The following is a 17,798-nucleotide window of genomic DNA, read 5'->3' on the forward strand; positions in this document are numbered from 1 at the left end:
TCTCTCAAGTTACTTATATCTAAAATGGATAGTACAGACATTCACCCAACCAGCTTAATCTAGATCAGGATTGTGGGAGGAGGCTCTTTTCCCAGCATCACTGGATTCAAATGAAGAACGAGCTGGGGATGCTATGTTAATTAACACTACCCCCTTTCAGAGTTTAATTCTTTTAGAACATTTACTTAAAGGTGTATCTATTTAGGCACAGTGGTTGATGCAGTTGCCTCGCAGCTCTGGGTATTCTAGTTCAATACCTGGCCAACTCACCACCTGCGTGGAGTTTGCATATTGTTCACGTGGGGTTCCTCCAGATACTCCAGTTTTCTTCTTGAAGTGCAAGGAGTATGATTAGTGACTCTGAATTGACATGGGTGTAATTGTGGGTGAGACTGTATCCCTTTCAGAACTTGCTCCAGCCTTGCACTTTGTGGTCTTTTGCTATGACCTTGAAATGGAAATAGTGGTTTGGAGAATGGATGGCTAATTGGACACTGAAGCTTAATCACGATAATTAGAAAAGAAAGTTCACAAGCATTAAGGATACAATTGAAACTTGAGTAGAATTATGTTTTCAAAAAAGAAACAAGTGGTTTTGATTCTAGATGTTGACTATCTTATGAGTCAACAACAAATTCCAAGCTGCCGTAACAATTTTACATGCATTTTTTATTTTCCTTGCTTTTTTTTTTTTTTTTTTCCCCCTCAGGGCAGAAGATGCTAATGAGATGGCATAACATGCTGTCTGTCTGGGAAATGGAGGATAATTACATCTTTTGTAGAGTAAAGGCTTCAGTTCCTCCCATAAATCTTAACAGGCTGAAATGCTTAGTGGCGTACATTGTATATAATAAGTCACATCTGCACTGAGGTTTAGAAACAAGAGGATTATTGTTTAATATTTTGTATTTACCTATTTGTTTATTTATTTGCCTCCTTTATTTATTGCTCCATTTCTGATCTCCCCTTTTTGTTCATTTTGTGCGGCATTCATTGCATAAGTATGCACATTTTATGAACTTGCTTACTATACCACAAAAAGATTAATTAGTGCTTATTTTACCGTAGTATGCATTTGTTCTTGAATATTTAAAAAATACCAACACAGCACATCTGTGATTTTGTAAGCAGTTTTTTTTTTCTACTGTATATGATAGTCCATATTGTACAGTGTTTTCTTCATTAGATAGCACAGTGGTTAATGCTGCTCACTGATAGTTTCATTTGATTCCCTGCTTGGTAACTGGCTGTGTAGAGCTGCATGTTCTCCTCACCACTCCATGGTTTTAACTCAAATATCCCAAAAGTATGTGTAAAGTAATGGGGTAGACAGTATACCAGTGGTGATATTCCAATAATTAACCATATTTTGGAGAAATTAAGTAAATAGAACTAATTAGCTTTGTTGGACTGAATGGCCTGTTCTTACTGTAACTGTTGTAATGCTGGGTCAATTGGTAACTCTATACCAGGGTCCCCATCTCCAGTCCTGGGTTGACCACAGTGGCTGCAGGTTTTCATTCTAACCATTCTCTTAGTTAGTGACTTGTTTTTTGCTGCTAATTAACCAGAATTAATTTTAATTGACTTGCTCTTGAAGACTCAGACCCCTTAACTGTTTTTTCCTTAATTAGCTGCCAAACAATAATGAGATACAAAATGAGCCAAAACATGACCAGAAAACTGTGTCCATCATACAATATCTGAAAATAAAGAAAGATGAAAGTCTCAGGAATGTTTATCTGCTCAAATCCCCAAACCTTTTTAACAGCACTCTTAGAAAAGAGAAAATATTTAATTTCGAAAATGTATGCTATTGCACAATGAGAGCAGCAACAAGCCATGGAATTAAAGAACGGGTTTAATTAACAACGAGAATCAATGCCTAATTAAGCAACTGGTTGGAGTGAAATTGGTTGGAGTTTGAGGCCCTGAATTAGTTGGTCTTCTGTTGACTCTGGGTGCCATTTAAGGAAAGAAATGAAGCAATTTAGAGGAATGATGAAGAAATGCAGGGAACAAATCTTAAAAATCAAGTCAATTAAAAGTAATTCAAAAGATGTTAATTAACAGCAAAAACAGGTCATTACTTGAAGAAAAGGGTTACAATGAAAACCTGCAGCCACCGTGGCCCTTCAGGATTGGAATTGGGGACCTCTACTCTATACTGTCACAGCATGAGCATGCCTGATGATGGTGCCTCAACTTTTTAAAATCTGCATCACCAAAAAATTTAAAGTACTAGCTCCACTATCAAAATTTTAGAGATCAGGTATACAAGACTCAAAAAATAAGTCTCATTATATGTTATTATGTATATCCTTTTAATTGACTGGCTCACCCAGTAGATAAAAATGAACCTTGGGGATCATGTCTAACATCATGAATAAAGAATCTCATAAAAGACTAACAATGACAGAGGAACACTGAATGGAAATCTCCAGTAACTGACCCATACAAGGAGAACTACCTCTCCATTATTAAAGGCAAGACCAGGTATCCCATGATTTTGCTGATCTTTCAGATGTAACTGGTGGTGAATGATCAGCTTACATTTATGTCAGTGGGCTGGGGGCAACCACAAACAAGATTCACAAGCAGTTCCCCTAGGGCTAGGTCTGGTTCTTTCGGTGAAGATGTTCATCTTCTAGAACCAATATTCTAAGATGGGCCATCAGTGCTTGGAAGGTTGCTGACTCATTCCATGGCACATTTTATGAGGACAAAGAAGTGCTTCTAGGCTGAAAAGGTCAGGCAAACAGAACTCCTCAGATGCTCCCTGCCCAATTACAGTGAAGGTCACTGGTATCTGAGAGTCACTGGCTTTTAGGGATGACCCCTGACCCTGGAGACAGCAAGCTCTTCTCATTTGAGTCTGTGATCCTTTCTCTGTGTAGACATTCCTATCAGTGGATATATTTTTAAATCTTTATTGCGGCTAAATGAAAACACTTATGCTGGGTCCAGTGCAATACCAAGGAGTAATACTTTTGCATACTAGAACTGGGCACAAAGCAACAACCACTCCTCAATTGAACACCGGCCAATCCCGATCACACTCACACTTAATCAAATTAATGGAGAGAATTAAAATAATCTACGAACATGGAGAGTTTCAGATGGTGGCCAACAGAGCTAAGATGTTGGACATCCATCAGAGGTGCAATTCACTGGGGTCCCTGAAACATTAATGGAAATATTGTAAAGTCACCTTTAGTCCTCCTTTTGATTTTGCTTGTGATATTCTTTAAATAAGAAAAACTACATTTTATTCAAGTCAAACATCTTTGAAAAATCTTCCGAGAGCTGCATTTCCCTAAGGTACACTGTCACATATTTGGAAAAATTTGAAATATAACTTGATTAATCCTGTTTATTTATTTTTTGTCCTTGAAATGTCTGTTTTTCTACAGTACATTTAATTCCATCATGCCAAGAACAGTAATAAAGACAAAAGCTCAAACTGCTTTCTAATAGTATGTTCAATTATTCAGGTTGTGTACTCACTGAATAACTGTTATTGATAAATAATTAAGATTAAAAAAAATAACCTAATCATACAATATGCTCAGTTCTAAATATAGAAAAGCAATTAATGGCAACCTGTGTGATTTAGTGAAGCTGTGCTCGGGGGTCTGAGAAAAGACTGAATGAGACAGGAAAAATGATAAACTGCACTAACTGCATTGAAAAGAATGATGTTTTGTTGTATTAATGGTGAAAGTATTTTTATGGAGGGTGGCACCATGCCACAGTGTGTAATATGGACACCTCAAATATCCAGAATCCAAGGCTTTTTCTGTGCATCCTTTCTTCTAAAGATACTCTAGCTTTCCTCTCTCATCTACAAAGATGGGATGCTTGGGTAAAGTTTTAAATCCCAATTAGCCCCTGTGTGATTGTCAGTGTGTTTATGTGTGAGTGAGAGAAAGTAGAATGCAAATGGTGTTGTGCCTTGACAAGGGCTATTTTCTGCTTTGTGTCCATGTGACAATGTGGGTTTGATGCATGCTCCCATCTTGTGTCCGGGAGCCCTTGAACCCAACACTGTCGGTAATGTCACCGATGAGCTAGGCAGTGAGGCACAACATAGCAAGGAGATGGTGCAAAAGTGCAAAGTGCAAACAATCAACAAAAAACAAAGTATCCAAATGAATAAAGTGCAGTGCTTCAAAAGTCATTAAATAAATAATCAAATAAAACAGAAGTGAAGTGCAGGTTAAAAATAATAAATCCTTTAAAACGATGAGTTTAAACCAATGGCATAAAGCAGTCTCTTTTAAAATATCCAAAGTACGGTGTCTTCATGCTACCTTTTCTACTTGGCGGCTCCCCTGCTTCTCCCATAGGGCTTTGCAACAGGAGAGTTGCCTACCTGCAGGAACAGCTGCCTTTCACACTGGTCTGGTACCCTCCAACCCCTGGCTATGTCGGACTCCAAACTGGACCGAGACTTGGGTTATTTCCACAGCGGCCAAGGTGCTCACGCTAGGGCTAAACCAGCCCAAAGCCTCTTCGACTCCCGCTATCTTCCATGGCCAGTTGTCAACCCGACCGTCACTCCAGCTCCTTAATTGCTCAGCTGGAGCGACCGCTTCCTTCAGCCCCACCTAGTGTCAGCCTAACACTCTTTCTCGGGGCTCTCCTTCCAGCTGCCTCTGCTACATCGAGACTGCACTTGCTCGCTCACTCGCTCTCCTTCTCCCTCACACCGGCTGTCTCTCCTTGCTGCTTCTTGTCTCCTTCTACAACCTCCCATTCTTTCCTGTTGTCTTTCTTTTTCTCTTCCCCCCTTTAGCCGACTTGCGCTTCTTATTTATGAAGAGGACGTGGTAGTCGTGGCAATCAGCAGCTCCTGGGAACAATTATGGATGCGGACCGCTTCTCACCTGTGCACTTGGGTGAGAAAAGTCCACATCATGAACTCCCCAGGAAGCGCTTCGGCCACACACCACCACACTCCCTCGCTAAGCCGCGAGTATGGTGATTATTTATTAAAACTGGCCTTTTTGACGTGAGCTATAGGTTCTGGCACTTCTGTGACCCTGAATTGGATCAAGTGGGTTTGAGAATGTTGTGTCATTTTACTTCACTTTTTACAGTAGGTTATATCAAAATGAAAAATACAAAACTTCATTCTAGAATTGGTTCAATTTCCAATTCCACTTTTTCAAATACATGGTCTCTGGTAGTCTGAGTCTGATTATTACGCAGAAAGAACAAACCTGCCTTTTATACAAAGGTATACTGGTTGTTCCTTGTATCCATGAAATTAAACCAATTTAGAAGAATTCAGGCTTTGACTAGATGAAAAGATGACTGGTCAGAAATATTTCTTTGTAATATTGATAATTGCAGACCCAGGGGCCCAAAAACGTGGCAACCTGGTATTATGCATCTATTAATCATTTTACTAATAGGATAAGATACTCCATTACAGCAAGAAATGACAAACGCTCAAGGTGAATTCATAATAAAATCTGTCATTTTGAGGTGAATGCATTTGGCCTCATCTGGGGCCTCAGGTATAAACAGTGCATATGCACAAAAATGTTGAATACGCCCGTTTCCATGCTCACTTCGCAATGTATAAAAACTAAACTAAAAACACATTCTTGTGGCAGCATATACCCCAATTGTCTACACAAGTTTTTGGCTCAGTTTTGCTGAGGAACAATCTCTGGATGGGGCACCAGCTTGTCGCTACCACTGCGCTACTATGCCCACATGTTTAATACATGCTTTAATTCCTATTATCATGAAAATAATATCAAGTATACATCTTAGTATTTAAATTGTTCAGAGAGCTGTAATATCATGAATGGAATGTATTCTGTGACCTGTTGGCATAAAAGAAAGCCCTTTAAGAAGCACATAGTGATTCACTCACATAGAGCACATAGAATACATAGAATATGAAGCATTTAATGTGCTACTTTAGTTACGATGGGATTTGAGAAGCTTGTAAATTAAACGATATTAAGATAAAGTTTATGACATTCTATTTTAATGACAAAATAAACTACGTGATTAAGGTGGAAATTTTGAGATTAAAGCTGACATTTCGATATTTTTTCCCCACTAGGTACCCATTTTATTTTTCTTTTCTCTGTACCCTAATACGCTTCTATATGGCACTCGGACGGTGGGCTATGACACTACTTTTCACGGCAACTTTGATATCTGATCACTTTTTTTTTATTTCGAGCACTGTGTGTCACTGAACTTGAACTGTCGAGTTTCTCCATCACTCTGTGTCACTCTATCAACTTTATTTTGTTGTTTATACCACTGCTTAAACCAACAAATAGTACATTTGTCCTTGCCACTACTTGGTATTTGCTGAAATTCTTCTTTGTTCTCCGTGCTCTTGCCATTGTTTTTTCACATAACTCATAACATAAGGAGCTATTTATATTGATTTGCATATTTAAAGAGGTGTAATTCTGGGAGGATTCGGGATGGGGCAGCAGACGCATGCACGTGTGTTACATTTCATTCTGACCGGGATTTATGTTGCGGAAGAACGTGGAAGCTGGCGTATACACAGATTTATGCATCTGGATTTTTTTAAGCGTATGCACATTGCTGTTTTTGTCCGTATGCCATGTTATAGTGTGAATTCTACACATGGCATTTATACATGAGGCCCCTAGTGTGAATAAATCTTTAAACAGTATCAATCTATTGATTGATCTATTAATGTAGAGATGTTTCTAGAAAAGATCATAAAAAACTTTAACATAGGTTAAACTGCATGACATTTTCTCTTCTAATCAATCTTATTAATCCCAACTTCCTTAACTTTTACAAAATATCAGATTAAGATCTGACAATCTTCTAAGTTCTGCTATCTGTTGCAGTACTTGGTAACTAATTCAAAGTATCCATGGTTGTTTATATGATGAATTTGTAATGTTTGTAGTCGGCATTTCCATCATATTGCAAAATGCTTAAATATTGGACAAAGTGGTGATTTTGATATACAGTAGCTGTAATCATATTTCTTGTCATGCAATTTGACACATCATCAGTGACATAACTTGGGGTCACTGGGTGTGTCAGGTATTTCCACATCATCAATGCGATGTGGGCGACCCAGCCAGGCCTAATCAAGTTCTGACTTGCATCTGAGTAGCTCTCTGCCACAGGCACTCTTTTTGATCCACATCCATTCTGAGGCTCATTCAGTGGCCTCTTTGTTTTTCCTAAAAGCTTTATTCTTGCAAGCTCCAGAAATATCCATTTGGCTGTAGGCTTGAAAGAGTAATTTATGCAAAACAAAATGTAAGAAAATGGACGTCTGAGTTCTTGGATCTGAAAAGTTCCTTTCCCAATATGTCTAGATTTACTTTTGCATTTTATATGTTCACTTGTGTCGTTGCCCTTTAGTAAATCTCTTACTTCTAATACACAGCTGTCTATGCTGCTTGATAAAGCATGATCTCTGTAACTGATATTGAAATGTGGTTAACCTAATCAACAAGATGAATAATCTTTAAATAAAGACCATTCTTGTTTCACACACACATCACAGACCTCTTCCCCTCCCTCTAGTATTTCAGCCAATAAGTGTTAATCGTACAGCTGGTACATGCAGCTTTATGGAATAAACAGTTAGCCTTCACCCATATAAATTTACACCTAGAAGCTCTCTACCATTTAAATGGCAAACTTGGTTAGGTTTCAAGTCTAGCATTTTAATGTATAAAGTAGTGCTTAATTTGTAAATATATTTGAAAAAGTGTCTTGTTTCTGGGAGTCATCACAGGGAATCACATGTCCTAGAGCATGTCATGGGGCTGCAAGATTAAATGTGACACACTTGAACATATTAAGTACAGGTTGAATTTTATATAATGAATAAAATAAATGTTCAGTCATGCATACATAAATTATATAGAAGTTTTGGTATTGGGCACTAAGTCTTTATTAAGCAATTCACACTAAAGTACAGAAACCATTCATTATGCAAAATTCATGTGACAATAGACCCTTAAATGAAAAGACACTGCACAGTAAAACAGATTTAAACATTTAGATGTCCAGTGTGTCACAGGTAGCCAAGTTCTTTATGATAAGTTATAGCAATACAAAAAAAAAATGTCCAGTATGTCACAAACCCTACTGCACAATAAATCAATCAAACGTCCTAGTACAGTGCTAATACCCGTACCAAATTTAATTTGGCCTTAGTAAATAGCTTATTACTCCAAGTTTATTGTCACAAATACATAATACAATAGGAATTCTTACTTGCATGACTTCTTAGGACAGTAACAATGACACTATAGCAATAAAAGACACACACAGCATGTAACATTTACATTCAATTTTATATATACTCTATGTATGTATACATATTGTTTTGTGGGTTTGTATGTGTATAAATAGTCCATATCTTCTTTTTGAAGCAAATTTTGAAACCCAAAAGACGAGATGGAGAATTGAGAGCTGCCCTGAGACATTTGAGCAAATAGTAGCACTTTTATAGAGACCCAAAATGTGTTGTTCCTAATTCAATTCATCCAAGAAATTCAAGAAATATAAAGTTGCTCATCATTTCATCATGTTCCCCTCAGATATATATAGGAGTATGGTCTAACTTTCTGCTTTCAGTAGCCTACCACTAGGGTTAGGGTTAGGGATAGGGTGCCAGTATTTCCTCATTGGCTCACCGTATAGCTTAAGCTTTTAACTTTTTATTTTTCCTGACAAATGAAGATTAAGGTGCATACATGAATTTTAATACGTGTTCTTAATTTTATAATTATTTACACAGCAAAAATCAACAGTGCTATTTGGAAAGTGCATATACAAATGGTGATTATATAGCATATGTCTGCATAACAAGAGTTAGAAAATAAGATTGACTTAAAATACTGCCAATCACAGCTACTCAAACACGCTTAAAAAGGAGGCTACCAGCTAGTAACTTACTGAAGTTACATTAGCACTCGATTTTATATGATTTGCTAAAAAGAGTAATTCAAAAACAAAGAGTTTTTCGTGAATCGCGCATCACTAGAACTTACTGTTGGGCTATGCCTTGTCCAAGGGAAACCTGAATGATGCTTTAACGAAAAGCGATTTTAGGCTTTATTATCAAAAGGAAACAGAAGTGCAAAACGTGTCTGATAATGGCATTGAAAACTTTAATGAAACACCACTCCTAGCCTAGTTCACTTTAGCGATAATAATAATAATAATTCTTTGCATTTATACTGTATAGCGCTTTTCTCACAACTCAAAGTGATGAGTGTGCTACCAATACTATCAATGATTGTACTGGAAAATATACAACCACCCAGGTGCCAAATGTCAGGATTGGCCAGATCACAGATTTGTCTGATATCTGCGAGTCACCAACTCAATCAGTATTAAAAGTTTCCATCTTCTGTTATAGCCGGTAATATGCACAGCTTTGCCGCTAATAACAGGATATTGAAAGATGTGTTTTTTGGCATTACTGTGATATAGTGGAGGACAGATTAACTCGTATTACTGAAAACACACGTACTGCATCAGGTATACACAAATTGCAAGGAATAGCAAAACAGTAATCAGACTGTTTAAGGTTACATAATTCTATACTGGTCAAAATTATCACATTATTTGTCTCTTTTACATTGGGCTGGTGTGTCTTGTGTATCAACAAAAGCTAGGCGGTCATTTTATCTTCTCCATTGATAAAGTGAATTTAAATTAGGATTAATAAACATTCAAGATAGTTATGCAAAAAAAAAAACAAAAAAAAAAACGCTTATGTCAGTATGATTGGATTTCTAAGATTTTTTTTTTTTAATGAGTGCTTATTTAACAGTAATAAAAATAAGAGTAGGCCCACTTGTGACAAATTCTATGAAATTCTGGCATCCCTTCTGATTCAGATACTTAGCACTTGGCTAATTGTTGTCCTTTTGAGGCAGGCAAGAACAACAGATTCTCTCGAACTGCTAAAGATCTCATTGAAGACATCAGCTAATTAGTTGTGTAGAAGGCATAAAGCTCATTAGGAAAAGAAAAAGTGTATGATATTTTACTAGATTTTATTTTTTAGTCCATAAACCTCTCTAATCATTGCCAAAGCTTGTCCATATTCTTCTAGCTGTTAAATTCCACTTGCACCCACACACATACATATAGACATCACTCCAGAAGTGGTCAATTCGTGTTCGGGAATAGCTAAAATGTATAAAATGGTTGAAAACTCAATTTATAAATTTTTATCCCATAACAATACAAAATAAAATCTGTAGACATCTATGTATCAGCAAGTAAGTATATATATTCATGATGTCCTACTGTGTGTGTGTTTCATGAATGTTTTCTGGCAAGTAGAAATATGACTTTGACATTTTTGTGCTTTAATATTATTGCTATTGTTATTGCTTTGTCATTTCAACATCTTTCTCTTTACCAGCTTGTTTGTGAGTGAAATCATTTAGTGGTTGTACTGTACTTATGGCCACGGTCATATTGCTTATGGTAACAATATCTATTGCTGGTTGTGTGGGCATGGCTTATGAAGCCACCAGTAGTTGACGTCTAACTTTTTGGATAATTTTAAAAACCAACTATGATGGTGCTCTCTCTTCTATTTTATTCAGTAAATCGATCTTTAGTTACTTTAGACCTTCGATTTTTGTTGACCTTCGATTTTTGCTTTTTATTTAGTTTTACTAACTCTGTAAAGCAAAATATTCTGGTGCTGTTTTGCTCATAACAAATACTTTTTTTGCCTATTGCAATATTAATGACTGTACAAAGTTTTTAATTTAGATTGAATGATCTGGTTTTGAGCCGTGTCCGCCTGTTTGCATCGCCTAACACACAGACATCACTCTGAAAGTGGTCAAATCGCCTACATAAAAATATGAATCCTCAGGCAAGCTGAAATGAAAATTTTGACACAGTTACTGTATGTTGCCTATAAATTATATACTATATATACCCACGCTTTAGAGGCGCATATTGTACCTCATGCCTTAAAAAAGTAAGCTGGAGTAAATATATTAGTTAATGGAACAAATCTGCATTTTTACAGTCCTTTTCGTAGTGCAGCCCATATAATATTCGAAAAACATTAAAAAACATTTAAAGCATCCTAAGGCTTGCTTTCCACATCTTTCCAAGTAGCATATCCTAGAAGACCATCTTCTTATTCCCTACACAGCTTTCTCTTTGGCCTTCAGCCGAATACATTGCATTGTTGTGTGCAAAGACGTGCTTGCTGATGCCGAGAACACGGAGCACAGATCCGCTTATTCATTAGAGTGGACACTCCAGGACAGACACCATAATCCACAATGCTACATAGCAAAATACCCTGATTTTGCAGCACCACACAGAGCTGATTTATAAAATAAACATTAGACCAGAAATTATTTCTCTTTTAGATGACCTTTTTTAACTTGTTTTGTTTAGTGGCAAAACTTTTTTTTCCAGTATTCTACACCTTAAAATTTGCAAACCAAAATACTGGAAAAAAAGAAATATTCTGCTGCTAATGTAGGTTAGTGCCTGTTAACACATACCCTTTAGTGACACGTTTCCATTCTCAAGCAATCAGACAAAACTCCTGGGTGGCAACAGCAAATCTAGAGAATAACAACTAACTGCCAGTCAATCACTAAACCACAGAGTGAACCGAAACCTAGAAAACAAATGGCACTTACCTCCTTTCATTTTTGGGACGTTTAAAACCAAACTTGGTCTTTTCTTGCTGCATTGTGTATTTTTTTTTTTTTTTGAGGTTTTATTTCTCACTTGAAAAATACCAGACGGAAGGAAAGGGAAGGCAGAAAGGCTTATTTATCTCAGCAGGGTTGCTACAGGAAGGGTTCCGTCAACACACAATTTACCAGCTGGGTTTCCTACCAAACCTTTCACTAGCATAAAGACCAAACACCCCCACCCCCATGATACTGCATTAACACTGGGCCTCTCTCTCTCTCTCTCTCTCTCTCTCTCTGTATGATGTATCTGGCCCTTTTTTGAAAAAAAGGCGGTAGGTGTTTTTGAAATGAATACATACCAGACATACTCATTATGTTAAAAAACTAAATATCTGGTCTCTCTCTCTCTGTGATTTTCTTTTCATCTATTCAGCTTGATGGCTAAATTGTGTAATGAATTATCGTAATATCCATCAATCCATTTCCTGAGCTTATATTGCCCAGTTGGGTCAAAACGTGAACCAACTCTGACTGTGATGCTAAACACATGACAGAACATATGGATGGACATATTGGGTGGTTGCACTAGTTAGTGGTGATATCATGCACATCTACATTTGTGGGGGTTCTGGCCCAGAAGTTGTAGTTCTTCCCATTTTGGCATAGATTTTCCATGAAATACAGAACCTCCCCAAGGCCTACTGAATAGGTTAACTGGTGACTCTAAATTTTCCCTAGGGGTACTGCTGGAAGTCTGGCCTGTGTTACACAGGTGACATCTCCAAGGCTGGTTCCTGCTTTGTGCCAAGCAGGTTCACTATAGACATTGTCTTCCTGTAACCCTAAACTGGGCAAGTGGGAAATACAATGGCTGAACCTGGGTGAGAGTGGCATAGTCTGTCATACTGCTGCTACACTGTTTTAAGGAGCTAAATATCTAGATCACTGGGAATACGCTATACATTCCTTCTCCACATGACCATTTGTACTTTCTCTGGGTACTTCCGATTGCTCCCACATCCCAAAGACTGGCAGTCTTATATTGACTACTCCTGTGTAACTGAGTGTGAATGTGCCCTTCCATGGACTTGTGTGTAAATGCTGCTGCTAATCCCCCAGAACCCTGAACTGGATTAAGTGGGTTTGATAATCTGGGGATGGGTCATTTTGAAACATGTTTGTAATTTGGCTTTAGAATTTCAGAACCAATGTACTGATTCAATTCAAACTTCCACTGCAGGCAGTTATCCTACTCAGGCCTATTTGATACAAATCATATTATGTTTATTTATCTAAGTGACTTGGATTTAGGATAAAACCTGAATTAAAAAATAAGGTTTTCTACACCCCATATACAATGGCTTTCAAGTACAGGTGATATTTCCAAGAGTTATTGTTTCCCATTTTTATCTAAATAACCTTCTTTCAAATTGTGAATGTCTTTTCTACAAAGGATTACACATGACATTTGTCATTTGGTAAAATTTTTATTTGCTAATTTCCTTTCATTGTTTTGTTATCTTAACTGTGTGGTTTTTTTTAAAAAACTACATTGTAATGTCTGCAGCAAATTAGAAAAGCAAAAACTAAATGGTAGCTGTGTATTTATGTCATTTAACAGAAATGTTTTAATTCATAGGAAAAAATTTGTCTCTGTTATTTAAATACTTATTTTGTTCAATTTGCAAAAAAACCAAAAAAACAACTTAATCTATTTTACAGCAGTGACAGTGGGCTGGAGCCAGCTTTGGACAATGGGCCATTTGAGAGGTGCCAGTTAACTTAACCTGCACATCTTTTGGATGTGGAGAGAAAACTTGAATACCCAGAGAAGAAGAGTAGGAAAGAATGTGAGACCTCCATATAGAGAGTGAGAATCCTGCAATGTAAATCTAGTCTCCTAGAACTGTGAGGCATCAGCACATTCTTATACGAGTACATTTTGATGTTTACTTCAAAACTGGAATCCTTTTGAATGCTTGCATTGTTTTAATCTTCACAGGGGGTCAGGAAAAACCAGAAAAAATTAAATATTCAAAAGAAAACCCAACACCAGTAGCAGTGGTACTTTGGCAGTGAGCACTCCATCCATTGGGTGAGCCTCTGTAGAATTCTGTTGTGGCATCTTAGACTTAAGGCCGTCCAGCAACTGGTCTCCTACACCATCCACCAACTTCTGAGACAAAAAAATGCTTAAAAGTGCATCCTCTTGTTGAGCACATCAGTGGGGCCTCTGCAGATGAGGCGATCGCTGCTTTCTATATAATCCCAGTCAAACCCAATTGATTCAATTTAGGGTTGTATGGTGGGAAATGCCTAACCCAGTAGCACCCAGCACAAGGTAGGAATTCGCCCTAGTTGGGGTGCTGGCCCATCCCATGGGGTCTGATAAGAATCACCAAACACATACATGCTTTGTGATATGGTAGGAATCTGGATCAAAACCTAGTTAAACACATGGAGAATGTACAAACTCAACACAGACAGCATTCAGGACTTGGTTAGGGCCCAGGACTTTGGAGCAATGGCGCACTGAGTATAATGAGCATACACTGATGTAAACTGAAATAAAAGAAAAGTTTTAGTAAATACAGTCACTTGCACGTTTGTCTGTTTTTGTTTAACGGAACATTTTAACAAACATATTTAATTTAGAATTTTAAAGAAAATGGATGTGCCGATTCCTATCACTGTTTAGTATGTAGGAGTCTCTTTAGGCTCTTCATCCATGTAAATTGGTTTATCTTGGTCAGGGTCACTGAACAATAACTAATTTGTGCATCCATTCTTTATTAAACCCAGCATGTGGATGACTATCCTAACTTTAACCTCAACCACACACAACCATTCATCAGAGTATCATGTATATGACTGGAATATGTGAGGGAAATAGCAAAAACACCAGGGTTCCTAACTGTATTGGCGGATGGCTAGGGAGCTTGCGCAGCCAGGACAACTGGAAGGTGGAAGGACCAGGGACAATACCTCCAACGGGACACGAGAGGGCAGCTGTCCTGGTTTACATGGGGGCCACGGGATTGGAGCGAAGAGACTCAACCCTGCTGGAGCCCATGGCCACCACCAGAGGGTGCCTGGGCAGTCCCGGAGACATGGACTGCAACACTTCTGACACAATAGGATGTGCTGCCAGAACAGGAAGCAGGTAGACCTGGGGTGCTTCCGGGTGCCCATGCAGCACTTCTGCCACACCAGGAAGTGCTGCAGGAAGGTCATCAGGGAGCACCGAAGCACATCCGGGTGTGTTATAAAAGGTGCTGCCTCACTCCAGTCGGACCTTGCGAGGAGAGGAGTGGAGGTGGCAGAAGAGAAGAGAAGAAAAGGAAAGAAAGAGATAAGGACTAAGTTTATTCAGGTTTGAGTGCTGTGTGTGTTGTGAAGAGAAAAATAAATAACGTGTGTTACGACTTCTGTGTGTCTCAGTATCTGTCTGTGTCCGGGCTTCTTTCACACCTGATTTATAGTTATAGATACACAATAAGAGCAGAAGCAGCATGTTGCAGTAAACAAACAGTCACGTGATTAAGTAATTGATTGAGATAAAAGCAACAGACATAGGGTTGTTTGACTCGGAATACATGTATATCAAGAAGTTAAATGAAATGCATCTTACGAAAATATAAAGATTAAATAATATTTTAGCTAAAAACTGTAATAATTTGAATTGAAATAGTATTAAGTCAAATGCAGTATTTGGTATAGATTCAGGCTCACTCTCTCAGTTAACCAGTGTGTAGTGCAGCCTAGTGGTTAAAATATAAAATAGCACTTGCTTCTCCTCACTAGAGAGATTCCAGAGGACGACAAAACCTGAAACGGCTGAACTGCATCACATCTTAGAATGGCTTTTTGGCTAAAAAGGTGTTAAGTTTGAAGATAAATTAATAGTCCTGTGCTAAGCTTCTCCTGTCAACTGCAGGTGAGCTGTGTGGGTCACACTATTTAAAATGCATTTTTCTTCATTCTGAGCTAACTAGTCATTTATCATATACAAAATACTACAGTGGCAGAAAAAATAATAAAAATCTGTAACGTATGCTTTAATGTGATTTTTCTTTCTATGTTCAGATCCTGCCTTTAGGAATCCTGTATTTCAAAACCTGCTGGCATATCCAAGCTGTATGAATGGATATGTTAAAATATGCCCCCTAGTATTGATGGCAGATTTATAACCATTTTCTTTTGTCTGCTCGTCCTCTAGGATGTCCTGTCTGCTTACTTAAAAGTGCATAAGGAACACAACTAAGATTAAAACAATGGTCCCTGTAGGTTCTTAATCACTTTAAGGAGTGTCATCTATTCTGTTTTTTCACAGCTAGAACTGGGAGAATGTTTATGCAGAGCCATTTCAGATGAGCACAAAGCTAAACACCAGGGTTAGATAAGACACCTGCTCGTCCTGAATGCAATGACTCTGTAGCCAGTTCAGAGGATAGCGTGTTTTTTGGACAGGGTTTGATGTAGGAATTCAGTCCGTTCAAACTGCATATGACCTTGAATTTAATTGAGGCCCAAGTGCAGTGAGAATCCAGTACATTCTGCTGTAGCTATGCCCCTTTCCTAAAGCTTTACAGCAGACTATTAACAAAGAAAATCACACCAACAGGTAGTTTCAAGCAAGGCAAAGGCGTACAAGCATATAGTTCATTCCAATCCCTTTTTATAACGAATTAGGAAGTGTATTGTTCAGCATGTCTACCTCACTGCTTCATAGTTCTATGTTCAAACCTGTCTGAGCCACTGTCTGTGTGCTCTTTCATAGGTCTTCCATGTGGCTTGAGGCCTCACCAGTGTGTTATAAAGCTTCAGTATATCCACATGTGACTTGTACTCTACACATTGTGCAGTGTAACCTAACTTCTAACATCCACTGTGACTCCTAAATCCTTATCATAAAGTATTCTTTCAATTCTCATACCTTTCATTGTGTATTCATATCTCACTTTTTTTCTTCCTTCATGTAATACTTTACAATTACTCAAATTATAATTATACTTACTTAATAATTACTTAAATTTCAACTGCCACAAATCTGTCTTTCTGGGAATTTCATCACGTTTCACTCCCTCTGTACAAAGAAATCTCAATACAATGCGTTGTCCATGTTCATTTCACCTTTGCTTCAAATAGACCAAGGGCTGTGTACTGTACTGTTTGTGTTCAAACTACCCATGAACGTTCACGAATGTGTGCTATTCCGTCAGCTTCTATCTTTCACGGTTACTGTGTAATTTTCAAATTACCTTTACATCTTGATTTACCCTCTTATATTGTACCAGATGATTAGTTCTGGTAGCTTCCTGAATGAAAGACCCAGATTCTATGTTAGCATATTTCCTTCTTTGTGATGTAACATAAATGTTTGGGATGTCTGCTGCATTTCAAACCCAGGTTTCATTCAAGGCAAGGCAGTGCACTGTTTCTGTGTGGTTTCCCTTTCTTTTCTAGATTCGCCTTCATGATGCAAGCTTTATCAAATACACTGAAATTAATTGCATATCGTTTACAAATTTAAGGCACTTGATTGCAATCATTATGTATCAATATAATAGTGCACGGAATAGCCAAACTGTTCCAACTACTATGGCTGATTTAGTGGTGTTACAAGACATCACTCTTGTGCTATCATATCACTTGAATCTATATAGTTAAGAGAATCTGTGCACAAAATATGTTGCATTAATCAAGTCTGAACCTTACCAAGCAATCTTGGTCTGTAAGCATTACAAGCAAACTCAAAAGCTAACATTTTAAAATATACTGCATCTATTTTCTGGGTCACAGGGGCCTACAGTCTCTCCTAGGGTCTAGCACAGGGTGGGAAACAACCATTGATGGGTTTCAGTCCATCAAAAGGCACAACTGGACACATACCCGCACTCCATCATACAGGGTCAGTTTAGAATGGTCAGTTAACCTGGTCTGTCTCTGTGATGGGAATAGCATGAAAACACCACATAGGCAGCAACTATGTGCTGGTTTTGAACCCAAGATGCAGAATCTGTGCAGCAGCAAAGCTAAACCACTGGACTCCTATGCTGTTCAAACCTAAAAGATTTTTTGTTCATTTTCCACCCATCCAGATTTCTTTGTGTCACTTTG

At 37.9% G+C, this 17,798-nt stretch overlaps 1 protein-coding gene across 1 annotated transcript in view; it reads right to left on the bottom strand.

The window, feature by feature from the left end:
* The window catches only part of si:ch211-247n2.1 (calcium-activated potassium channel subunit beta-2), a 160,833-nt gene extending 148,955 nt beyond the window's left edge, over positions 1–11,878 (bottom strand). Inside the window, exon 1 of the mRNA XM_039758770.1 lies at positions 11,679–11,878. Coding sequence (XP_039614704.1) covers positions 11,679–11,731 — 53 coding nt within the window. The 5' untranslated portion in view covers positions 11,732–11,878. The remainder of the gene's footprint in view (positions 1–11,678) is intronic.
* Positions 11,879–17,798: the final 5,920 nt, after the last annotated feature.

The sequence above is a fragment of the Polypterus senegalus genome, chromosome 1 (genome assembly GCF_016835505.1).
Source record: "Polypterus senegalus isolate Bchr_013 chromosome 1, ASM1683550v1, whole genome shotgun sequence".
NCBI lineage: Eukaryota > Metazoa > Chordata > Cladistia > Polypteriformes > Polypteridae > Polypterus > Polypterus senegalus.